We start from the raw sequence: 21,565 nt of genomic DNA, 5'->3' as shown, positions 1-21,565 counted from the left end.
TGGCCTCGAGCACGAGCGTTCCTGAGAAGATCTCGGATGTGAAGATCCCTGGTCAGGGCGCGAACATCAACATCCCACGTGACCTCGTTCGCTCTTGATTCCGACGAGTCGCGCTAGCCAACATTACGTCTCCCTTGACCGCACAATGAGGTTTGGGGTGCAACCGGGGTGCGTCTCCTTATGTTGGAGCCCAGCCCAGCCTACTCAAGCACCCTTGTCTGTAGCATGCGCCGCCGAGCTCACAGCGTGATCACGCGCGTCGCCGTTGATAGCCTCCCCAGAATCCGACTGCCCGGGGAATACATGCGCCACATCTCGCTCGGGTGTTCCTCGAGTTCGCTGCTGATCCTATATCGATTCCACCTTCGCTGTTCCCGCATGGCTAGACGCAATCCCCCTACGGCCTTCGCGTAAGGGCACGACACAGCTTTGTCGAGCATTCCCCGACGTTTCCCAGCAGCCTCGCTGTCAGGCGGTTCATAGGTTTAGTGTCCATACGGCCCCCGGGCTCGTCCAAATGAACAAAGGCTTTTGCTTCCCCTGTTATCTGATTCAAATAAACTCCACCCAGCGGCCACCATGTTGTGCCCCGCCGCACACCCGGTCAGTTTTCCGCGTACAAATTGACGCTAGGTTGGTGATGTCATTGCGCTCTCCTCGTCCTGAACGCCCACTAATCCCGCGCCAGGTGCCAACCACGATGCACCACTTCACGAAGAAACTCGCGGACGGGATCCACAAAAAGGTCGACCAGTTGGACTTTGGCAGGAGCAGGCCCTCGCTCTCGCGCATATTTTCCCCTCGTCCGGACGAGGGGAGCAGCAGCATCACCCAGATCAGCGAAGAAGTGCTCTATCGCTACAGGAAGCAGAGAGGTGTGAATTTAGGTGATTTTTTGTCCCCTTTGGAAGCGCTTCCTTTGTCTGAATGACTTCTACGTAGGCTCGTGGTTCGTCCTCGAGCGCTGGATATCAGAAGAGCCTTTCCGTTTCGCCGCTGCTCCTGGACAGAGCGACCTCGACGTTGCTAGAGGACAAAACGCAAAAGAGGTGCTCGAGCACCATTGGGACAGCTGGATTACAGAGAGCGACTGGGACTGGATCTCGGAACGTGGTATCAACACAGTGCGCATTCCGGTACGTGCGCCACACATATCTTCCCTTCCTTCCGACATTAAATCTGGAAGATCGGCTACTACCACCTTTGTGGCATCGACCGGTCGGTGCTAGACCGCACGGAGTTCAAGGACTTCTACCATGTCTTTTCGGGCGCCTGGACTCGCATTGTTATGGCCATCGAGGCAGCACACCGACACGACATAGGCGTGCTACTTGGTAAGTACCCCGATAATCCTCGTTGCCTCCGCTGACCTCTCTAGACCTCCACGCTGCACCAGGGAAACAGAACAATGACGCGCACGGCGGGACCTCGAACCCACCGACTTTTTTCTCCAACTCTCGTAACAGAGATCACGCCGTGAACGTCTTACATATTCTGCTTCGCACCCTGAACCACGTCTGCCAGACGCACGAGCCGCGCCTTACGAACGTGGTCGGCATCGAGCTGCTGAACGAGCCACACCCGCCGTCCGACACCGCGCTCAAGGACTGGTACACCACCGCGATCAACAAGCTCTCGGGCGACGACCCGACGATGCCCCTCTACCTCGGCGAATGCTGGCGCACGGACAGCTACGCCAAGTACCTCAAGTCGCTCTCGTCATCCACGTCGACGCTCCTCGTGCTCGATCATCATCTGTACCGCTGCTTCACAGGCTCTGACATCACGACCACGGCCATGCAGCACGCGGGCGCGCTCGCGGACCCGAACGCGCAAACCCCGCAGATGCTCGCGCGCATCTCGGAGCAGCTGTCCACCGCGGGCTGCGGCATTGTCATCGGCGAGTGGAGCGGCGCGCTCAACCCTGGATCACTCACGGGCCAGACGGACGAACAGCGCTCGTTCGTGCACGCGCAGCTGGATTTATTCGAGCGGTATTGTGCCGGGTGGTTCTTCTGGACTTACCGCAAAGGACAGGGTCGTGATGAGGGGTGGTCGCTGAGGGATGCGGTATCTGGAGGGGTCTTTCCCGGCTGGATAGGTCTGCGCGCGAACCGTCGTCCGAACAGCATATCGGAGACGTTTGGACGGCGCGATGCGCTCAAGGACCAAGCGACGAGTAAGCTCCTCGTGTTCATCATCTGAAAAGGCGCTAGAACTCACACATTCCGCCACAGATGCCCACTCTTCGTATTGGTCGCAGTATCCAGGTTCGTCGATGTTTAATTAATTCAGAACTAGTCTCATCGGTATTCGAAGGCGATTACGCCCATTGGAGGTTCGCAGAGGGTTTCGCCCTTGGCTGGGACGACGCCTATACCTTCTTTACATCCTCCGCCTGGCGGCCAGGGATGGCAGTGTCGGAACTCGGCTTCAAGGGCGCCTGGGCGAAGCGCAGGACGCAAGACCATGGAAAATCATTTTGGGAGTTCGGTATGTCGTCTACCTTCACATCACCTCTCCTTGCAACCCGCTCAACCGCTTCGATCAGCGCACGGATTCAACCAAGGCGCGGACGCGGCGCGCAACGACTTCATGCAATTCTACAGTCAGTGAACAAGTGGTATAGGTAGTATTGTGATGGAATGGGGATATTGGGCCTTGCGAGATCCCAGATGCGGCTGTCGCCAGGGGCGCGCAGCTCGTCCGCAGCAGGGCAGGCGCCAAAGCCTGCGCAACGCCCCTGTACCCCGAAGAAGCGTCCAAGCGCGAAATCGCAAGCCCAAAGAGGAAGCGGTAAAGCCGAGCAAGGGAATCCGTTACTCGATTCGTACAAAGGTAGCGGCCCGGGAAGTGCAAGGCTCAGGCAGGCGCCGAAGATGGTTTCATCTACGACTATCGTCTTGATTTGCCTGCTTGCTAACTTGTGGCTTACCGTGTTAGCAGACGCACTCTTACCTGCATCGTGTTGTTGAGTGGCGCGCGAACGTTAATCATAGTGTGTGGCGGTCTGGGGCTTACGGTACGACGACGAAGCACATAACAGGTATGTAGATCTAATTCTCTCTTCATGATACGCCAGGTCCCTAGACTAAGACGGATAGCGTTTACGGTGAAGCGACACCATCTACCGTTGGTGGAGGGGACAACACTGTCTGGACAGAAGGGTTGGTGAATGTGGTTTCCTTGAGACCGGTGCTCCTCGCAGCGAACCGCGATATCCTCGCCGGACCTCCTTTCAAGTCGCTCTTGCATCTCAATCTGCCCGCTTACAGCCTACCATGATTATATCCACCTTGGCCACGCATTACTGCCTGCTCGACGGAAAGTCATCAACAAATGCATCAGTGCATAGCAATTCATAAATATAAGGCCTACAGTACGACGACGAAGCACATCACATAGGTATGTAGGTCCATTCTCGTACTCATCATATGCCACCTCGCCAGCAGGAGGCCATTGTCCCATTCTCGATATCCACACCTATCAGTTGTTCACAATCTCTTCCTCCGCGTCGCTCGCCATGGTCCTCCGCGAGAACGCCGTCGAGCGGCCGAGCATGCTGTTTGGCCGCGAGGATGTAGTCGGGCTTCCTGGAACACCGCCGCTGAAGCGCTTAGAGGTCGGGCTACCACTCCTGGGCGGCGACGACGCCAAGCTGCTGCGCTTGTTGAGGTTCTGCACCATATCACCAACTTTTCCGCTGGGTGGACGAGGACCGCGCGTTCCGCGAGGACCACGCACGCCTGCCGAGGTTTGGCGCGAGATAGAAGTGCGACCGGTGCTCAAAGGCCTGTCCTCGTTGGGTGACGCCGGGGACGCGCTACGCATGCTCTCGGTCGGGCTTCGGACTCCGCTGGCACGCTTCGTTGGGCTGCCGGGCGTCCGCTGAGGAGTCGGCGGGATGACCGTCGTCGATGGGCTCTGGCCAGCCGGAGGGGACGAAGGCGGCGAGGTAGCCACGCCCGGCGTTGGCGTATCCGAGTCCTCAGGGGGAGGCTCTGCGAAACGGCTGGGCATGGGGGGCGACGATTCATCGGGCTCAGGAGGAGGGTCCCTAAACTGTGGGCGCGGTGGCAAATCATCATCCTCTGGAGGCGGCTCCTTGAACGCTGGACGCCTCGGGGTGGATTCCTCCTCTGGTACCGGAGGAGGCGTAGGTAGCTTCGGTGCCTCTTCGACAGGTTTTTCCAGAGGGGGTGGCGGCGGCACCTCAGGAACCGGAGCTTCGTCGTGGACAGGCTTTGGTGGCGGATTCTTCGCCGCCTGCTGCATCGCGAGCAGCTGCTGTGTGTCCGCGCCCAAGGATATGCGGCTGCGGCTGAGCCTGACATCTACCGGCGCAGTCCGCTTCCGCAAGGGGACCTTACGCGTAGACTCGCGCTTCTTCCTCGCGATGGTCGGCGGGATGATGGCGTCGTACTTCGTGAGGAGGTCAATGAAGAGCACTACGGCAGTACATCAGCACAATTCATGGGTCATAATCACTTCGCACTTACACGTCGGGTGACGATCCTGAATGGACAGCTCGGTCTCAACCTTGGGCCTGATGATCGCTGCGCAGGCGAATGTCAACGTTATGAAGGTACCGCAGTGATGAAGACACGTACTGCGCCCGATCGACAACGCCAGCTTCGTCACATATACCTCCTCGCTCTCGTCAACATCCGTCCCCTCAATCAGCCTGCGCAATCAATCAGCACTTGCCTTTCAGCGGGACTCTCCCAAGAACCACTCACTCCTTTAGATGCTTGACAAGCGTGTCGAGCACGTAGAGGTGGACTCTCGGCAGCCTCAGCAGCGCCGTTTGCAGCTCCTGCACATGCTCCTCCTCGCTCTTTTCCGCCTTTGCGCCGACCGTGCCGTACAGCTTGCGCACCTCGTCCCAGCCTTCGTAGAGGGCAAGCGGCGGATCGAGCTCAAGGAGCCACAGCTTGATAGTGGCCGCGACGACAGGGGCATCGTACTGCGCGAAGAGCTCGGCGGGGATGGGCTGCTCGGGTGGGATCGCGTTGAGCGCCTCGCGCAGGAAGTGCACTGCCGGCAGAGGCACTTCGTAGATCCACGCCTTCCTTTTCTCTGTGGTTGAGGTGAGCTTGCATTCCTAGCGGTGGAATGGGCCTATTGCTTACCAGCATCGCTTGGCGCACGCTCGTATGCGCCCTTGACGCCATCCAGCAAAGCGCTGAAGACGGGCGGTAGCGTGTCATGCTTCTCTTGACCCGTCGTGAGCGCGTCCCAGCCGCCCTCGGCCCACTTGCGCAAGTCGATACCGAAGACGACATCGCACTCGTCATGCGAGACGCTCTCGTAGACCTGGGGGTCCGGGCGGAAGGGGCCGGTGCGGTAGCGCTCGATCAAGGCCGTCAGGTCCTGCTCGGGTTGGTACGCGGCGATGAGGGTAGCAGAGCGCTCGAGCGAAGGCTCAAGGCCCTTCGGGAGGTTGGACAGTGTGCCGTGGTACTGCAGGAGGACTAGAGGCAGGGCGTTAGTGCGATAGTCACGCCGAAATAGACTCTGCTCACCCGTCTTCACGGCCCGCAGCCGCTCGATCTCCCAGCGCTGGAGCGTCTTCAGCGTGTCCTCAATACGCTCCTCGAGACCCAGACGCTGCCGGTCTAGCTTGCGGACCGCTACCCTGTATTCCTTGTCCGCTTCCTCCGCCTCTTGCCGGGCACGGATGTACGCAGGCTGGTTGTTGGCAGCAGCGTTCGCAGCCAAAGCCTTCGAGACCAGGCCAGCAAAGTTATTGGCGCGCTTGAACAAGTTGTTAGGCTTGGTGGGAGATGGAGCGGATTCGGTGGGCGGCTCCTTGGCGTGCTGGTTCTCGAGGTCAAAAGCCTACAGAGGTTTGCTAAGTAACAGAAGAACGTTTGTGAGACGGCTGCGCACCTTGGGTCTGAATTGGTAGAAGGCATCGTCGGAAGACTCGAACTCGTTACCGAACTCGCCGATACGTCTAAGCAAACCTTCTCTCTCGGTAAGGTCCTTCGCAGCCTCCTCCGCACGGTCGAAGCTGCCACCGAAACCGTCGACATTGTCGTTGAGCCACCGCACGAATTCGTCGCCCGTGAAGCAGTCCTGGTACTCGCCGAGCAGCGGCACGCGCACCGGACGCAGCGGCAGCTCCTCCGCGGCCTTCGTCAGGAGCTGCGAGATTGCGGATACGGGAAGCGAGAGCCCGGCAAGGAGCATAGGCGGAGGGGGCATCGGGGGCATCGGCGAGCTGGGTAGCGGCGGAAGCTCGAGCTTAGCAGCTAAAGGTGACATGGCTGTTGGTGAGGCGAGCACCGGGGACTGGGGTTCGACAGCGCGACCTTTGCCTTTGTCCACCTTGGGCGTCGGAGTTTCAGAAGCCTCGGGAGAGGGCGAAGCAGCCTTCTCGTTGCCGTCCTCCTCTTTCTGAGCCAATGCGCCAGCGCTGCGTTTCTGTATCTCCTTGAGGCGGGCAGCAATGCGCTCGGAGACGCTGGGGGTGCGCTGGGGTGGCGTGCGGTGACTGTCCGCTGGACGCATGTTGGGGGATGTGGTGTACGTGTCCGCAGGCGCATTGGGCGCGAATTTAAGGCTATAGGGGGATTAGTAGAGCAAAGGGGAGGGGATGGTACCGCACTCGTCCTCGGCCTCGTCGGCTTTGCGCGTCTTTGCGAGATACTGATGCTTGAGCTTATCCGCCTCGCCTTGTGCATGCTCGTAGGCGCGCAGCCAGTGATCCATGACGGTCCCCTTGTTCTGATGGAGGCGGTCCTGGGAGACGATGAGGGGGAGATAGGGAATGGTGCATTGTACGCACTCTGTACCCGCGAGCCCAATCCGCGAAAGGATCGGCGACCAGAGTCTCTAGCTCGTTGGCGATCGCCTTGTGGACTTTGCCCTGGGTCGCAGACTCTTCTTGCAGGCCACGGAAGGCCATGAGCAGCGATGCGCCATCATCTGCACCAAATCCTGCGCCTGAAGGCATGTCAGAAGGGATGGATGGTTACTGCGCGATAGGCGCACCCTTCGGTCCAGTCAACGCGGGGTTCGTGAGCGATGCAGCTAGCTGGTTCTCTGCATGCGCGCGAGCCTGTCTTCGTGTCAATCATAGCACGCATCCCCCTCATATGTTGCTCACTCGGATGAAATTGACGATTTCTGCATTCTCCGCGACTCCCTGCGCGCGGCGATTCAGTATCTGGCTCGGGATGGCGCGTCATCAGAGCGCACCTGTTCGAGCTTAGTATACAGAACTTCCAGCCCCCTCCTGTAGTCCTGGGACCAGAATGAGTTGTTGAAGCTCAGCGGCAGCGACAAGACCGCCATGGTGAGAGGGAAAGGCCCGTCGCAAGAACAGAACGGTTCCCCTGTTACACGCGCGCGCGGGGCTGTGTCGCCGTCGGCGTCCTGGATTTATCTTGTTACAGACCGCCGCTCAGTCTCTCGAGCGTCGAAGGCGTTGGCAGAAATCCGCGAGCGCCAAATGAGTGCGAGAGCCAAGGAATGCGCGGGTCTCGTTGAATCCTGGGTGACGACTGTGCATCGGCATTTGCCGGTTGAGTGGTCGGCAATTGACTTTGAAGCTTGAAGTCCCAAGGTGAGGTACAGCGCGGCGCTGCTCCCATACACATGCGACCCTTCACTTGAAAGATGTCCCTTCATGGTGAACAAGCCAAAGAAGAAGCTAACGGAGGGCGTGTGACTATGTATCAAGTGCAATGGGCATCTGCACGATTTGTACGCCCAGTAACTCTTGTCTAAAACAGTAGGTGACTCTTGATCAAGCTCGGTGCTAGCCTGGGCCATGCAGAGGGATATTCTGCGCGCTGCGCTGGTGTGCGATGCGTGGTGTAGCTTTGTGGACACATTACGGCGTACGCGCTTGACTTGAGGTGTGACCTTCGACTGTCACAGTTCGACTAGATCAGACTCCTACTGACTGATCATATTCCCCCATTGTAAGTTGATACATCAGCTATAGATCCCAGCTGAAGGCTTCACTCGGTTTTCCGCGACTCATTATCAGTCGCGCGGCCATACAGCGGAAGGGTGTGACGCCCCCCACAGCCCCCACGTTCGCACATCTTGATCCCCCCATCCTCCTGTGCGAATGGCGGACGTAGATCTCATCGACAGCAGTGACGAGCACAGTGACATCGATGACCGCGACGAAGAAGAGGACGACGGGCCGGTGATAGACTGGGTCGCACAACGGCAATTGGAGAACGTGGTGCGGGCCCTCCTGCGCTCGGTAGCGAAACGTGGCTTGCATGGAGAAGCTGCCGTCAGAGGGCTGCTGAACGATATCTCTGCGTCCGAAATTAGGTCGATCGCCCTCCGACTCAGGCATTACTATGACTCGCCCGCCTCGCTCCTGCATGCGGGCATGAGTGCAATCCTCCAGGCCGCCCTGGACATCCGCTCTCCGGACATCATCCAGCTCCTGCTAGAGCACCGCACACCAACGTCGAAGCTCCTCTACTCGCCTTCCGATATCGACTGGGCCCGCGGACAGCCTTGTTACAGAGGTCTGGTTGCCGGCTTGACTGATCGATATGCACTGTCCAATAACGATCTGAAGGACGTCTTCGCTGTGCTCTCTCGCCTGGGACTTGGCGAGGTGGGCATAGTGCTGGACATTCTTGATCTGGCGCAATTCTGGTACTGCACCTCCGCCGAGCGCGCGGACTATGTGAAAGTTCGCAAAGACGATCAGCTCGTCTATCTCGCATTGCAGGTGCCAAATACGCCCGTGCGCGCAGTCACATTCATCACCGAGTCTAGGGACCAAGGTACGTCCTGAATACTGGTCAAAGCTGCGTGCTCATGCAGAAGCGCAGGATGGAGTTCATTCCCCCGTCGGTACGGCACATACAGAAGATGTCGGTCGTGGTTCGAGGCTGGCATCGAGGGATCGGACGCACGGCTGTTTGTACAAGCAAACATACATGCCTCACCCCACTGCCAACGCCACGTCACCACATTTGATCTGGCTGCACCGAAAACGCAGAGGTGGATGAGCAGCTTGCAGCCTGGGAAGGAGTTGCAGTTGATCGCACGCGCTGTTGAGTACGGATGGGAGAACAACGTCTACGAGGCAGAAATTCGTATCTACTCCCAGTTGACGCTGGGGAAGCTGGACGAAATCTGAGGAGACACTCACGGAGGAATGCGATCTGGATATCCACATACTATGTTCAGGCCATCGATAGATACCATTGTTCTTGACCCTTTCGTTCTTGCTCTCTCGCTTTACGCACCCAACGACCCACCCGCTTGCTAGAGACAGGGATAATAAACCCATGGCTCTGCCTCGTAGACATGGTTCACCCAGCCCGGGTAGCGAGAGCACGCTATCAGGCGCAGCTTTTCTCCAGCCTTGAGGATAATCGAGGATGAGGCTAGGTTCGGATATGCCGAGGCGGAGGAGCCACATCGTAGACGTCCTGTAGGACACGTTGGGATTGCCAGGGAGCATTTGGCGGAGTTGAAGGTGAGAGGGATGAGACAGCGCGATGAGAAAGACAGGCCTATTGTATTAGGATCCGGCGTGTTTGTTGCGGTCGACCGGCAAGTGAGTTATGGGGTGGGACTTGAGCAGTGCGAGCGGTGATTCAGCGCATAGTCATGACATGCACCCTCGGGAGGGAGAAGATGGACTTGATCCTGAGGACTACACCTTGAGGTCAGGCTGCTCTTGTGGCATTGCCACCTAAGACAGAAATCGGATAACTCTGCCGAACTTATGAGGTCTACACTGGCACGAACCCCCAATTAGACCGCGGTTCATGCTGTGAGCATAAGGAACCATATCAGCGCCGCTGGTATAGCATCAGGATGGAACTGGACGTACCACAGTGCTTCCTTCATCGGTAGTCCAGAATGTGCGGGTCGACGTTCTTCCTTAAACTCAAAGAACAGGTCGGAAAGATAGTACTCGGCCTCGTGAATGAGCTGCCTTCGCAAGGACACATGCGCACTCGGTCCCAAATTTCGGCACAGAAAGGTAGCCAGAGCTGAGAGGTACCGTCACACACACCTGAGTCGTCACGCCTCTGAACGGATTCGCAGAGCAGATGATTAGATGCATTTCTATAATACGCGCCACTCTGGCCCCTACTCCGCGTCGACAGTCAGCCCTGCGGGACCCTCCCTCGGCACTGAGCTCCTCCCGCCGCTCTCGTACATGATCTCCGAGACCACCAGGTCCGGCGGGGAGTACGGCTGCTCGGGCCCCTTCTGGAAGACGTTGAAAGGCTGCTCCATGAAGACGTTTTCCGGACCGGCGGGGAATGTGGACGTGGGCAGCTGGATATCGTCGGGTGGTCGTTGCGTGAGGTAGACGCGAAGCAGTGCATCCTCGGCAGCCTGGAAGGGCTCAGCGAAATGCAGTGAAGTAACGAACACGCACTCACCCTGTACTCCGCCATCTTCAACGAGCTTCCAAAGCCCTCCCCTATCTGCTCCTCCCCAGAGAAGACGCCGACGAGGTATACGGGGCTATTTGAGAAGCGGCCCGTCTCCTTCAATAGTCTAGACACCGGTCTCTCGCGATCGAACTTGCGTACGAGCTGCAGCAGCGCCCACTTCGGATTCCGGAATTTAAGCATGGAGCGCAAGTCGACCTGACGGGAGAGGAAGAAGGAGTGCACGAACTGTCGGGCAGCCGGAAGGGAGCGCTTTTGGTAGATGAGTGCGGTGAGGGCGCGCGGGATGGAGGCGAGGGCGTCGGTGTGCAGCATGACCTGCGGGTGGGAGGGGTTCCTGGACTGCAATAAGGTGAGTATATTGTCGAGGGACTGTATCGGGCACATACAATTGTCCTGTTCCACCGCAAAAGCTGCGTCGCGCCCATCTCTTGTGCAACATTCGCGCAGGTGAGCGGGCCGACGTGCGCGGTGACCGCCGCCTTGAGGACCTTCGTCGGCAGGTAGGGGTACTTCGCGGCAAGGTACTCGCTCGCGAACAAGCCCATAAGCGCATTCCCGACCTGCTCCAGCTGCGCGTTCGTCGCGGGTGCCGGCGCATTCGGGTTGACCTCCTTCTGCAGCGCGACGAACGACGCGTGCGTGCACGCTTGCTGCACCAGCTCCGGCGTCGTCAACACATTGCCCAGTCCCACTCTGTGGGCGAAGGCGGAGAGGGCGGTGCGTGGGGGCGGCTGGGCCGCCGCCCACGTCTCCGGCTGAAATGGCGGCTTGGGGACGGCGCGGTTCTCGAAGATGGCGTCCTTCGGAGGGAAACGAGGGAGTTGGGAGGGCGCAACGGTCAGCACCCTGGCTGCCGTGCTCGCAAGTCGCCGCTGGACATGTCTCATCGCCGCCGTTGACAATGAGCAGGTCGTAAACGGAAGAAGGAAAAAAGCCGCCCGGGACATCGGGCCGTGATGCGCCGCGTCTTCAACGGTCGTGCAGAGTGCACTTCGCCGTAAGCATTCCCAACCACCTATCGCGATTTGTGTTCTGTACATAAATCTTACTTCGAAGACTCTACATCTGGTAATTCTGACTTTTGGCTGGCGGCGCCGACAGCGCCAACTCTCGTGTAGAGGTTATGCGTTGGCATATCGTTTGCTCCCACTCAAAACTCTCGCCAACATTCTCATTCCATTAGCACGTACTAGCAAGCAGACAGACAGCACAGATACGACAGAATATCCCGACCCAATCAGGCCTACTCCTCCATAGGAGGCGCAGGGAGAGGAGGCGGCGCCTCGGGCTGGGGGGCGAAAACGACATGCAGCGGCGGGTTCGTCTGACTCTCGTCGTTCAGCAGCGTCGCAATGATCGACCTACCCGCGAACGAACGGCCAGCAAGACTCTTCAACGCCACCGCCGCGTCCTTCGCATCCACGAACTTCACGTACACACGCCCCACGCCCGCTGCCTCATCCGCGCGCTGCGCCTCGACAGCCGCCTCCCTCCCGCCTTCTCCAGGAGCCCACTTCTTCTCCTTCTTGACCGGCCTGGGAACGCGCAGGTCCTCCACGGGCCCGAACTTGGAACACTCCTCCTTGATGTCCTCGAGCAGGTCGCCGTACTCGTCGTCGTCGACCAAATCGTCTGGCGTAACCATGTTGAGCATGAGCAGTACGCGCGCATCGCCGGACGTGTCTGTCTGTCCCGCAGGCATAATCGGCTTCGGGATCGCGGGCATGAGCTCGGCCGGGAGATTGGGTATCGTGCCGTCCTTCGCGCCAACAGACGCGCGCTGCACAACGAGGAAGCGGTCGCCCAATTCCATGCCGTTCAGACTCTGGATTGCCACGTCCGTCACGTTCGGGTCGACGTATTCGAAGAACGCATAGCCCTGCTCCGCGAGGTTAGCTCCTGCGAGGCCAGTGTGGGGCAGGGGATTCACCTTTGATGCACCGGTGCCGGTCTCGCGGACGAGGTTGAAGGCCTTGAGCTCGCCGAAGCTGGTAAGCAGTTCCTGGACTTGCTCTTCGTTGAGGTACGCGGGCAAGCCGCCAACGAAAATCTTGTTCGCGGAGTCGGGGACGTTGGTCGAGATTATTCCCGGGACGTGGATCATGGGTGCCGACGCGACAGAAATATCGTAGTCCTTGGGACGACGAATCTTGAGGGGGCCGTTTAGGAAGATGATGCCGTCGAAGGCCATCGCGGCAGTCGCATCGTCGGCGCTCCGGAACTGGGACAGGGTCAGCTATGATTTTATCAGTGGACGAAAGCCAGCACCCACCTCGACGAACGCGTAATTCTTTTCGTAGTTGCACTGCACCGCGAGCACAGGGTTGCCAGGCCCACCCGTGCCAATGTTCATCTCCGTCATCTTGCTGTTGAAGAATTCGGCCAGGTTGTGCTCGTTAATCTCCGGCGTGATGCTGCCAATATACAAACGGCGAGACTGGCGCGACAAATTCGGGTTGCCTCCTATACCCATGCCGAAGCTGGCGACGGGAATGGGGGGCGGGAGACCTGGGATACCCAGAATGGGCGGAATTTGCGTGCGGTTCGCGCCGGGGAGGTTGAACAAACCTGCCAGCGCATCAGCAAGGGGAAAAGTATGAGACGTTAGCACGCACCGGTCTGCTTGGCTTGCATGGCCGAGTACTGCTCGTAGCCCGGGGCGTGAACGTCCCAGCCCGTGGCCTTGCGCTTGCGCTGCGAGAGCGGGACAGCGCCCTCGGGAGTAGGTGAGCGCCGCTCGGGCGTGCCCTGCCGGCGTCCTCCGCCACGACGATCGCCGCGGTCGTCGTCGCGCCGGCGAGGGGGGCGCTCGTCATCGTGCGGCCGGCGCGCACCCCGGTCGTCGTCCCGGTAGCGCCGCGGCGGCGGCGCATCGTCGTACCCACCGCGCCGGCCTCCATACCGGTCGCGCTCGTCCACCCTACGACTGTACCGCTCGCGGTCCCGGTCCCTATCTCTGTCTCCCCTGTCACGCCTCTCCCTATCCCGGTCCCTGTCGCGGTCGTCGTGCCGCGAGCGGTGGCTGCGCTCTTCACGGTGGCGATCTGTGGGGAGAAAAGAGACACCAGGCGGCTAGCGTGAGTAAGGGTCGCTTGACATGATGCTGTGGGTCGCTGCTAGCTAGCTGCAGGAGGGGGGAAGGGAAGGGGGTGCACTATGAGCGCCGTCGTCTTTGTAACAAAGAAGGAAGAAATACGGGGGATGAACTGCTCGAAAGGGTACTCCAGCCAGACGCTCGATACGAGCGCCGGAAGTGGAGTGAAAGCTGGAGCCTGCGCTGCTGGGATTGACAGTCAAACAGGAATGAAGCTTACCGTCGCGTTCGCTCATGCTTCACACTTTCGAATGAGAGTTCGGAGCAAGCTGCCTGCAGGCCGAACGTCCGGTTTTGGAAAAGTTCAGCACGGAGAGTAACAAAGCCAAACAAGCATACTGGAGGAAAGCTTTGGCCAGCTGTGTATCGGACTGCGCAGCTGACAGCTTCTCAAGGCTAGTCCAACTATCACAAAGTCAACCATGGATGATGGAAGGTCTGCCAGATAGCAGGCAGCGAGCTGCAGATTGCGATGATTGCTTTCCAGCAACTAGTCAACCAAAAGGCCATTGCCGTTCGTCAATGTCATCAATTATCACCACGGAGTAGAAATACATTGAAGGGGGATGTCCGTCATTCATTGGCCACTGAGGTTAAACAATAATCATGTATGAGATGCATCGTGCAAGGAGGGTAGGAAGGGGATGGAGACCAGCAATATGCATGAGAGCCAGCACCGTGTGGGCGTTGAAGCAGCACGTTATGTAGATGAAGACCGACAACCGGCAAGCGATGAACGTGTATGTCAACCGGCACAGGGCCACGACCCAACAGGGAATCACATCGAGGCCGAAAGGCATAGGACACGTCAGGAAAGGCGCAGCGTGCAGGGAGGTAGGCCGTCAGCATTGATTGGGCGGGATTACTTGCGTGCTGCTCGCCGTATGAGGCCTGCGAGAAGTAAGGTACCGACGGCCGCAGCGCCGCCTGCGAGTGCCATGCCGATGTAGCCCTCTACCAAGCATGTCAGCAACCAGTACAAGACCCAGCGACGAACGACGCACCTCGCGTAACACCCTTGTCGATCAGCTGCGCGAGGCTCTGCGCCTGCATGTTCCCGGGCTCCTTGTCGATCAGTAGGCCTGTGCGGGATGTCAGCTTCTCCATGGCATGGCGGTGTAGGAGCATGCAGGCATAGCGCACCGTTGAACCGTCTTGCCTCGTCGAAGTTGCCCATCTTGTAGTGCCCGAGTGCGAGGTAGTAGAGGCACTCGCGTCTCCGGAGGGGCTCTTCCCTGTAAATTTCTGCACGCACATACGGCGTTCAGCACCGAATGCCCCACACAACGGCATGGGGAACGACACACCTTGCAGCAACCGCACGCCCTCCACCTGATGCTCGCGGATCGGGCTCTTCACCAGGCCCCACGCATAGTTGAACTTCGTCTGCACCGTGATGTGGCCCAAAGCGAGCTCCTTCTGGTACTGGAGGCGGAGGACCTGCATGGAGATTACATGTCAGTTCGGTGGGCGTGTGGGATGGTGACGGTGCTAGCGCACTTCAAGCTCATCGAAGGAGAGAGAGACCTCGGCGTCGGCGGCGTAGGGAAGGTCAGTCGTCATGTCGGTCGCGGTGCGGGGAGTGGACAAGTTCGGCGGTGGGCAAAGCGATCCCGCTGTGGGCAGCCGACGGAAAACGTCACAACAGGCGCCCGGCCGGCAGTTTCCGGGTGTGCCTTGTCTGCAGTTGAACTTTCTGCTCATCCTTTCGCCTTGCCTCACTACCTCTAATCCCCGAGACTTTACGATGTCGATTGGCATCACTGAACGCAGTGCTACCACCTCAGAAGGTCTTTCACAGGCTGCTTAATCCAGACGATTTGCGATGCATGAGTTGGCATGGATAGGCTATATGTACAGCGACTGGGGATATACGAGGATAATTTACAACAGCGCAGAGCAGGGGCAGGAACGATAAGTACGCGAGGAGGCAGGATAAGTACGTGAGTGTAGATACAGGACAGATTGCGGGTGGCGAGTTCGATGTGGGCGTAGGTTCAGCTGTGATGGGTGTAGAATGTACAGGCAAAGAAGCGGGCAAGCAGTCTCAAAGTGGATGGACAGCCCAAATGTACGTATTGCTCTTGAAGTCGAGATCCGGTGGCTAGGCTCCGATTTATGTTGGCAGGAATTTATCTGGGGCAATTCAATCCTCGATTCCTCCTGTAGAGGAAAGGAACTCACCTGCCTCGACGCGCATTTGCTCCGAGTTCATCTGAATAAAGGTAGGCGTATAGTTCTGTCGGGGCTATGAAGTGGCGCACCTTTAGCGGGATGAGCCCGATCATTATGAACGCTACTAGGGTCCCCATAGCGAAGAATATCCACAGGAGGGCCCATACTTTAGGAATGTTAGTCTAGTAGCCCATGGGGGGTAGGGAAGGAAAGAGAAGGGAAGGGGTGCAGAAAAAGGGGAGTGCGGACGTACCGTGAGCGCTCAGTGAAGGCCACAGTAATGAGAACTGCGTCGCGTCGGAGTCGTTTGCTTTGTGGAAGAAGCGGTCGTCTGCGACGTCCCCTGTGACATGATGAGCATACCAGCTCGAGTACGAAATAAGATGGGCGCTCACAAACGACGTAGAATATGCTGTCAAGGACTCATCAGCAAGTACTTGCGCATCAAACGCGAACACGCACTTCATGATCCCCACTAGCAAGCAGTACCATCGTAGCGCAGACGCGTGGTCGATGAACCAGAAGCCGATGAGCAGGGCTTCGTATACCAAGGTCAACAATATCGTTCTGCGCGTGAATACTGTCAGTCATACGCGCCTCTTCACCAAACAGGCGACGCACAGTTTGTCTCGCACCAGCGAGAGCGGCGCTATCAGCCCGACCGCAAGCACAAAGCTCATGATCTTCGCTACGAGTGTGTCAAAGCCCGCAAGTACAAAGCATGCGCCCATCAGCGTCGAGCCTAGGTAGCCCGCCGGAAGGATGAGGCCGGGAATACCGTTCTCAACGATCGTCGCGCCGCCCAGTTGCGGGTCGATCGTCACCTTGAGTATGCGCCCCCCACTGAGGATCGTCTGCGCGTGCGGTCAGGGCGGCGTTCATCTCGCGGGTTGGAGCGCGCGACGCACGAGGAAGATGTGGAAGAGCTCATGCAGGCCGATGGTGAAGAGCTTGAGCGGGTTGAGCAGCTTGCGCACGATGGGCACGTTCCAGAGGCCGAAGATGACGACGGCCATGGATATCATCTGCGCGGGGCGGGGAGATGAGATGCGGGGCGCTTGGTGGTGCTAGAAGCGACGCACGACGTAGATGACCACGATCTGCGGCGCGCGTCAGCTGGGGCGTGCGCGCGAGTGGGATCGTCCTGCGCACCTGGTCCTCTGTCGGGTTCACCGCGCCCGCGTCCGCCGTCGACGTCGGGGGCGGGGGCGCCACGACGCGGCTGCGTGCCGCGATGAGCGCGGTTCTCGTCGCTGTTTCGTGCAGGTGCATCGCGGGTCGTCAGCGGGGCGTGGGCATACACAGCTAGGCTGTAGAGATGGGAGGGGAGAGCAAGACGGCGCCGGGCGCGGCTTAGCACCGCCGGGCAATTTAATAGTGTATGGCTCGGGCAAAGTGCTGCTCACGTTGGGTGATCGGGCGCCTCGTGTTGCCCGCGCTGCTCCCCGGATTCTGAAGCGATCTCACGTGTCCGCGGCGGACAAATATTTGCGCGTCGGAGGCGCAGATCTGAAGCCGTCTTTTAAGGCGTGATAGCTCAGTTGGGAGAGCAGCAGACTGAAGTTCTGAAGGTCCCGCGTTCAATCCGCGGTCATGCCATCGAAGGCCGACAGGGAACATTTTTTCTTTGCATGTGCTGGATTCCTTTCCTGATCGCTTGCTAGTGCAGGCTGTCACTGAAGTTCACAATCAAGACAATGATCCTCATCAAGTATTGGAAGAATAAGTACAGCGACGATAGAGTTACAATGCCCGCATCCAGTTGCCAACGAACATGTCGATGGTGACTGTAACGCTAGGAAGGAGGTACAGTAGATAAGTGGGACATGTGCATGGTGGTATAGTGGCAACAAGCAACGGGTTACAGAAATATACAACAGGTGTCCGCAACGACGCTGGTTTCCCAAGCTTGGATTTGGAGTCAGGTCCCCCAATCTTAGACTCGAGGGAGGCGACCAAGCTCCGACCGAGAGCGAGAGCCTGCATCCGACGCGTAACGAATTCCATGGTCGGGCAACAAGGTCCATCGCCGTATAACGACCAACGAAATAGCCTCGCGTAGCGCAGGAAACTCGCCTTTGGGCACCTCGAGAAGCCAGTCAGAAGCGAAACGCGGTCGCTGGCGGGGAGACCTGGCAACGCGCATCAGCAACACAGCCTACTACACCTCGCCCACAGGCCACACAGCCTACACCTCGCCTACACAGCCTACTAGTCAGGCCTACAGGCTACGCAGCCCGCTAGTCCGTAACATAGGAGAAGACACTCACTGCGACCAACGGCGACCGCCGCGACTTGCGGATCGACGGGAGCGCGCAATGTGCGGGGGCCGCCCGCATGAGAGGAGACCGCGTTGGCCGTACGGTCGGTCGCAGAGGCGGAGAGATTGGCAGGCCGTTCTGCGTGAGGGGGTATGGCAGCGCACGTGGGGCGTGCCCCGTCCGAGGCGATGACAGGAGCTCCTTCCGAGGCGATGACTGAGGCTCCTTCGACGACGGCGACAGCGAGCTCGATGGCGGGAAGGGGGACGTCGGCGGCGTCGACGCGGACATAAATAAGGGTATCGGTGCGTGTGTGGAAGAGAGCGGCGAGGGTGATAGACGCATGGGGGACGGCGCGGGCGATGAGTGGGGGGCAGCCGATAGTGTGAGGGCGGCGCTTGATTGTGCATGAGCGGCGCTGAACTGTGTATGAGCGGCGCTTGATTGTGGGTGTGGTTCTGGCGTTCGGATGGTATCTATCGTATCCTCTGTAGACATCGAGCCGGCCGATGATGCGAAGAAGGGCGGTGGGGGAGGAGGTACGACGGTGGGAAACGGCGGGCATACGAGGATGGGCGACGGCTGTGGCGCGCGGCGGCGCTGGCAAAGGGAAGCTCCCTCCCGTGGGTCCTCATAGCGATTGGTGTCATCGCGAGCGTCGTGGGGTGCCGTGGTCTCCAGATGCACTGGTCCTTCACGTACGTCGCAGCGCGTTGGGTCGTAGCGCGTCCGCGTTCGTGAGATCTTGGGTACGCGCGAGGGCCCGGCGACGTGCGCAGACCCTGCCGCGCTCGCAGCCCGTACGTCCGCAACCCAGCTCGCGACGCGACGCTGCGCGGCCTCGAAGCGCGCTCGCGCGGCAGCCTTGTCGTGTGCAGACATCATCGGTAGTGGGGGGCAGTTGAAGATGACGATGACAGCAAGCAGCAGGGTATAACAGGCGATGAGGATATCACGGACGAGGGAGAAGTCACACACACAGGCCAACGCGCAGAGGCTAGACGCGCGACAGGCGGGCGGGCAGATGGAGGAAGATCAGGTACAGGACCGACGCACCCAAGGTTTATATGCGCCGCTGCGGCGAGCTGTCGTCTGGACACGCCGCTATGCGGCGCAGCGCACCCAAGTGTTTGGGCGCCCAAACGGGCCCGCGCTGCTCGTGGCGACGGTGACGCGCCTACGCTCATGGAAACAGACCTAAATTGGCGGAGACAAGGTGCGTCGTGGAGACGCAAATGGACCTTTACCGCTCCCCGGGCTCGCAGCCATGGGGAAGTTGCGTGCGTGCGCCGGTCGCGCCGGAGAGGCGCCGCGCGAGGCATGATTCGAGGAGGAAGTCGGGGAATTCATGATGGAGGCCATCAATCTGTTGCTGCACCATCACGGGGATCGGGGCATCAGTTGCGCTTGACGCCACCGCTTACCCGATTGGGTGATCTCCTTGTTCTCTGTTGCCGCCGGAGTCGACCGCTGGAACATGCATAATGTGGACCCTGAGGTCAACTCACCGGTGCCGCGCATTCGCAAGCTGCGTGAAGACGGGAAGACCTGCGCTAGGCTCGACCAGCTGGACATAACTGAGAAAATACCTCGAGGACGGCCGCTGCATCGCAACTTGCATCAAGCGCTGCCAAATCGACTTAGCAACCTTTCCCTTGAAGGTGAGTCCGCGAAAGCCCCGAGGATGACGCACGGGACGCGACTGGTCGAGCGATCCTTGATGTGCCTTGCGCGTTCCGAGGTACCCGACGATGTCCAGGTCCCCGGGAGGACTGGTCAACAAACTCCGTCCATGTCCTGACCCAGAGCGACGCAGGATCAACAAGGATGGCAGGCGCTGTCAGCCTCAGGGCGAGTAGAAGGACCAAGGTTTCTTGATCGCGGATGGGATATTGGATGAGCAGGGTGTTCCCAAGGCGAGTGGTCTGGAGCGCGAGAAATTGTTCGGCCGCTCCGTCGACGAATATTGAGCGGGGTGTCGTCAGGCGAAGCGCTCGAAGAAGTGCAATATGTACTGAGAGGGAGACAGCCCATACCGGAGCCATCCGTCGACAAGTCACCATCTCGAGGCAGTATCTTCATGTGGTTGACATGATCTTGAATAGTTTCAATCAATTAGACGCGAACTTCATTATTTCAGCACAACCACCATCAATTCAATACGATCACTCGCTAGTCGTATCGACGAAGATGACCGCGCCGACAGAGGCCAGGACGTATCCCACAACGGCGCCGTAGGCAGGCGGTAGTGGGTAGGCCTGGACGCCAGAGGTTAACTGGGAGTCGACATGGTTGTCAGGCGTTCCTCACCTGCCAGCTGCGGTCCCAATCAAGGGCCAGTGCGATAGAGCCTAGCCAGGCTCCAAGTACTGCCCCAAAGGGCGGGATGGCGAGCGCGCGTTCGATAGCGGTTTTCGACCTGTGTTTCGTCAAGATAACGCTAGATCAGAAGGAACAAACTTACTCAGATTCGACGAACAACCTCAACCAGCTGAAGCGAATGACCATACGACGCGTTTCCTCTTTCCGTTGCTCCTTCGCTTGTGCGTCACTCGTTTGTGACTTGGGCCATGCGATCGAAGTCAAGGATTGGACCGTGACTGGCGAGCCGAGCACGTATGCAGGGACCAGGACGGTCAGTAAGGAGACCAAGAGAGAGAGAAGGTAGGTGTTGACCGCGTGGCTGTGAAGGGTTAGAACAGTATGAGAAGGCGGAGATAAGCATTTTACCTGAAGAAGGGCGCGCCAAAGAATACTATAATAGTATGAATGAAGACGGAAAACAATAACGTCGTCTTCAGCGCGTCGACGGAGGCCTGATATTCGCGGTCAGTGAGAAAAAGGTGGTTATCCTGTCGTTGACCTACACTCCACGCAACCTTGTCGTGCGCAGTCTTGGCCATTGCCTTGTCGTACTCATCTGTAATGAGCTTCAATATTCACACATCCACACCATCCAAACCCTCCCCTACCATTTTCACTGTTAGTGTACTCAGTCCACCAATTCTTCATGAACCCCGCCCACCACAGCTGCAGGACCGCAGCCCCCAGACACATCCACACCAGCGTCCACGTCGGATTCACAACCAGAGGCACCAAGAATGGATGCGTCGGCTTGTCCAGCGACGTCTGCGCCGGGGGCGGGGGCAGGATGGTCTCTACCCATCCCCAGCGCGGGGAACTACCCGACGGTTGGCTATGCTCAGGCAACTCTATTCGCGGCAAAAAGAGCGCTGCAAACAGTAAGAGAGACGTATGCGCTCCAACCTGCGCGGTATAGCGCCCGAAGGACACGTGCAGACTCGCGTCCGATGCACTGGGTTTGTCGCCGGATTCGAGTCTGTTCTTGTACTTCGCTGCGAGGGCCTGCAAGTTGGCGCCTGCGCGGGCGGCCGCCTCGGGGAGCGGAGAGTCCTCAGCAGCAGCCTTTTGTACAGGAGGGTGCGCTGCTTTGCGTCTGCTCGCGCGGTTCATGGGTGGTCGACAAGTTGTTGATGAAGGAGTGACGGTGACAGTCGGAAGCAAGAATGAATTGCCTTTTACGGCTCGCGTTCAATCACCCAACCATGCCAACGCCTTTGCACGAGGCGGCGAGACACTTACCACCAACGAGGCCGGTCCCTATCTCC

General features: G+C 58.8%; 10 protein-coding genes and 1 non-coding gene across 11 annotated transcripts; 4 read left to right on the top strand and 7 right to left on the bottom strand.

Annotated features, from left to right (window-relative positions):
* Positions 1 to 700: 700 nt before the first annotated feature.
* Positions 701 to 2,616, top strand: SCHCODRAFT_02495155 (glycoside hydrolase; the record flags this gene model as incomplete). The annotated part of the gene is made up of 7 exons (XM_003033210.2): positions 701 to 887; positions 943 to 1,136; positions 1,187 to 1,334; positions 1,379 to 2,119; positions 2,181 to 2,280; positions 2,339 to 2,493; positions 2,552 to 2,616. 7 exons carry the CDS (start codon positions 701 to 703, stop codon positions 2,614 to 2,616), a joined length of 1,590 nt encoding a protein of 529 aa, XP_003033256.2.
* Positions 2,617 to 3,011, top strand: SCHCODRAFT_02618358 (uncharacterized protein). The gene has a single exon (XM_050344871.1). The coding sequence runs from the start codon at positions 2,676 to 2,678 to the stop codon at positions 2,973 to 2,975; it is 300 nt and encodes a 99-aa protein (XP_050201051.1). The 5' UTR covers positions 2,617 to 2,675; the 3' UTR covers positions 2,976 to 3,011.
* Positions 3,012 to 3,298: 287 nt separating this feature from the next.
* SCHCODRAFT_02618354 (uncharacterized protein) lies at positions 3,299 to 7,523 on the bottom strand. Its single transcript, XM_050344870.1, has 12 exons — positions 7,207 to 7,523; positions 7,115 to 7,153; positions 7,000 to 7,066; positions 6,794 to 6,951; positions 6,614 to 6,747; positions 5,893 to 6,568; positions 5,526 to 5,841; positions 5,133 to 5,474; positions 4,740 to 5,079; positions 4,611 to 4,684; positions 4,500 to 4,556; positions 3,299 to 4,448 (listed from the first exon to the last, which is right to left on the bottom strand). Exons 1-12 carry the CDS (start codon positions 7,300 to 7,302, stop codon positions 3,487 to 3,489), a joined length of 3,261 nt encoding a protein of 1,086 aa, XP_050201050.1. The 5' UTR covers positions 7,303 to 7,523; the 3' UTR covers positions 3,299 to 3,486.
* Positions 7,524 to 7,912: 389 nt separating this feature from the next.
* Positions 7,913 to 9,351, top strand: SCHCODRAFT_02535485 (uncharacterized protein). Its single transcript, XM_003033209.2, has 2 exons — positions 7,913 to 8,768; positions 8,817 to 9,351. The coding sequence occupies exons 1-2, from the start codon at positions 8,087 to 8,089 to the stop codon at positions 9,125 to 9,127; spliced, it is 993 nt and encodes a 330-aa protein (XP_003033255.1). The 5' UTR covers positions 7,913 to 8,086; the 3' UTR covers positions 9,128 to 9,351.
* A 668-nt stretch (positions 9,352 to 10,019) lies between these two features.
* Positions 10,020 to 11,333, bottom strand: SCHCODRAFT_02618347 (mitochondrial 54S ribosomal protein YmL3). Its single transcript, XM_003032596.2, has 3 exons — positions 10,793 to 11,333; positions 10,392 to 10,745; positions 10,020 to 10,344 (listed from the first exon to the last, which is right to left on the bottom strand). The coding sequence occupies exons 1-3, from the start codon at positions 11,291 to 11,293 to the stop codon at positions 10,093 to 10,095; spliced, it is 1,107 nt and encodes a 368-aa protein (XP_003032642.1). The 5' UTR covers positions 11,294 to 11,333; the 3' UTR covers positions 10,020 to 10,092.
* A 230-nt stretch (positions 11,334 to 11,563) lies between these two features.
* SCHCODRAFT_02618341 (uncharacterized protein) lies at positions 11,564 to 13,757 on the bottom strand. The gene is made up of 5 exons (XM_050344869.1): positions 13,721 to 13,757; positions 13,022 to 13,450; positions 12,679 to 12,974; positions 12,337 to 12,627; positions 11,564 to 12,285 (listed from the first exon to the last, which is right to left on the bottom strand). The coding sequence occupies exons 1-5, from the start codon at positions 13,734 to 13,736 to the stop codon at positions 11,650 to 11,652; spliced, it is 1,668 nt and encodes a 555-aa protein (XP_050201049.1). The 5' UTR covers positions 13,737 to 13,757; the 3' UTR covers positions 11,564 to 11,649.
* A 136-nt stretch (positions 13,758 to 13,893) lies between these two features.
* Positions 13,894 to 15,110, bottom strand: SCHCODRAFT_02618337 (mitochondrial fission 1 protein). Its single transcript, XM_003032594.2, has 5 exons — positions 15,001 to 15,110; positions 14,808 to 14,940; positions 14,644 to 14,745; positions 14,505 to 14,582; positions 13,894 to 14,454 (listed from the first exon to the last, which is right to left on the bottom strand). The coding sequence occupies exons 1-5, from the start codon at positions 15,061 to 15,063 to the stop codon at positions 14,363 to 14,365; spliced, it is 468 nt and encodes a 155-aa protein (XP_003032640.1). The 5' UTR covers positions 15,064 to 15,110; the 3' UTR covers positions 13,894 to 14,362.
* Positions 15,111 to 15,680: 570 nt separating this feature from the next.
* SCHCODRAFT_02496843 (uncharacterized protein) lies at positions 15,681 to 16,700 on the bottom strand (the record flags this gene model as incomplete). Its single annotated transcript, XM_050343048.1, has 5 exons — positions 15,681 to 15,841; positions 15,929 to 16,041; positions 16,132 to 16,242; positions 16,297 to 16,529; positions 16,584 to 16,700. The coding sequence occupies 5 exons, from the start codon at positions 16,698 to 16,700 to the stop codon at positions 15,681 to 15,683; spliced, it is 735 nt and encodes a 244-aa protein (XP_050201048.1).
* A 501-nt stretch (positions 16,701 to 17,201) lies between these two features.
* Positions 17,202 to 17,274, top strand: SCHCODRAFT_t83. The gene has a single exon. It is a non-coding gene; the product is annotated as a tRNA-Phe (tRNA).
* Positions 17,275 to 17,611: 337 nt separating this feature from the next.
* SCHCODRAFT_02496672 (uncharacterized protein) lies at positions 17,612 to 18,501 on the bottom strand (the record flags this gene model as incomplete). Its single annotated transcript, XM_050343045.1, has 2 exons — positions 17,612 to 17,807; positions 17,942 to 18,501. 2 exons carry the CDS (start codon positions 18,499 to 18,501, stop codon positions 17,612 to 17,614), a joined length of 756 nt encoding a protein of 251 aa, XP_050201047.1.
* Positions 18,502 to 19,642: 1,141 nt separating this feature from the next.
* Positions 19,643 to 21,469, bottom strand: SCHCODRAFT_02686473 (uncharacterized protein). The gene is made up of 6 exons (XM_003032591.2): positions 20,909 to 21,469; positions 20,804 to 20,856; positions 20,667 to 20,752; positions 20,401 to 20,619; positions 20,247 to 20,355; positions 19,643 to 20,194 (listed from the first exon to the last, which is right to left on the bottom strand). Exons 1-6 carry the CDS (start codon positions 21,408 to 21,410, stop codon positions 20,102 to 20,104), a joined length of 1,062 nt encoding a protein of 353 aa, XP_003032637.1. The 5' UTR covers positions 21,411 to 21,469; the 3' UTR covers positions 19,643 to 20,101.
* Between the last annotated feature and the right edge of the window lie 96 nt (positions 21,470 to 21,565).

Source organism: Schizophyllum commune (assembly GCF_000143185.2).
Source record: "Schizophyllum commune H4-8 unplaced genomic scaffold SCHCOscaffold_4, whole genome shotgun sequence".
Taxonomy (NCBI): domain Eukaryota; kingdom Fungi; phylum Basidiomycota; class Agaricomycetes; order Agaricales; family Schizophyllaceae; genus Schizophyllum; species Schizophyllum commune.
Note: the sequence above shows the minus strand (reverse complement) of the source record. Positions and strands in the feature narration are given on the sequence as shown.

Bases quoted from the DNA above. Each gene is read 5' to 3' on its own strand.
- SCHCODRAFT_02618358 (XM_050344871.1), top strand. From the start codon at position 2,676: ATGCGGCTGTCGCCAGGGGCGCGCAGCTCGTCCGCAGCAGGGCAGGCG.
- SCHCODRAFT_02618354 (XM_050344870.1), bottom strand. From the start codon at position 7,302: ATGGCGGTCTTGTCGCTGCCGCTGAGCTTCAACAACTCATTCTGGTCC. The intron at 6,952-6,999 runs GTGCGCCTATCG...ACATGCCTTCAG, and splicing joins CGCGTTGACTGGACCGAAGG to GCGCAGGATTTGGTGCAGAT. The intron at 5,475-5,525 runs GTGAGCAGAGTC...CCCTGCCTCTAG, and splicing joins GCTGCGGGCCGTGAAGACGG to TCCTCCTGCAGTACCACGGC.
- SCHCODRAFT_02535485 (XM_003033209.2), top strand. From the start codon at position 8,087: ATGGCGGACGTAGATCTCATCGACAGCAGTGACGAGCACAGTGACATC. The intron at 8,769-8,816 runs GTACGTCCTGAA...GCAGAAGCGCAG, and splicing joins CACCGAGTCTAGGGACCAAG to GATGGAGTTCATTCCCCCGT.
- SCHCODRAFT_02618347 (XM_003032596.2), bottom strand. From the start codon at position 11,293: ATGAGACATGTCCAGCGGCGACTTGCGAGCACGGCAGCCAGGGTGCTG. The intron at 10,746-10,792 runs GTATGTGCCCGA...ACCTTATTGCAG, and splicing joins TGCGGTGGAACAGGACAATT to TCCAGGAACCCCTCCCACCC. The intron at 10,345-10,391 runs GTGAGTGCGTGT...GAGCCCTTCCAG, and splicing joins TGAAGATGGCGGAGTACAGG to GCTGCCGAGGATGCACTGCT.
- SCHCODRAFT_02618341 (XM_050344869.1), bottom strand. The intron at 12,628-12,678 runs GTGGGTGCTGGC...ACCCTGTCCCAG, and splicing joins AGAATTACGCGTTCGTCGAG to TTCCGGAGCGCCGACGATGC. The intron at 12,286-12,336 runs GTGAATCCCCTG...CTCGCGGAGCAG, and splicing joins CCGGCACCGGTGCATCAAAG to GGCTATGCGTTCTTCGAATA.
- SCHCODRAFT_02618337 (XM_003032594.2), bottom strand. From the start codon at position 15,063: ATGACGACTGACCTTCCCTACGCCGCCGACGCCGAGGTCTCTCTCTCC. The intron at 14,941-15,000 runs GTGCGCTAGCAC...ATCTCCATGCAG, and splicing joins TCTCCTTCGATGAGCTTGAA to GTCCTCCGCCTCCAGTACCA. The intron at 14,746-14,807 runs GTGTGTCGTTCC...ATGTGCGTGCAG, and splicing joins GGGCGTGCGGTTGCTGCAAG to AAATTTACAGGGAAGAGCCC.
- SCHCODRAFT_02686473 (XM_003032591.2), bottom strand. From the start codon at position 21,410: ATGAACCGCGCGAGCAGACGCAAAGCAGCGCACCCTCCTGTACAAAAG. The intron at 20,620-20,666 runs GTAAAATGCTTA...AACCCTTCACAG, and splicing joins TTTGGCGCGCCCTTCTTCAG to CCACGCGGTCAACACCTACC. The intron at 20,356-20,400 runs GTAAGTTTGTTC...GACGAAACACAG, and splicing joins AGGTTGTTCGTCGAATCTGA to GTCGAAAACCGCTATCGAAC.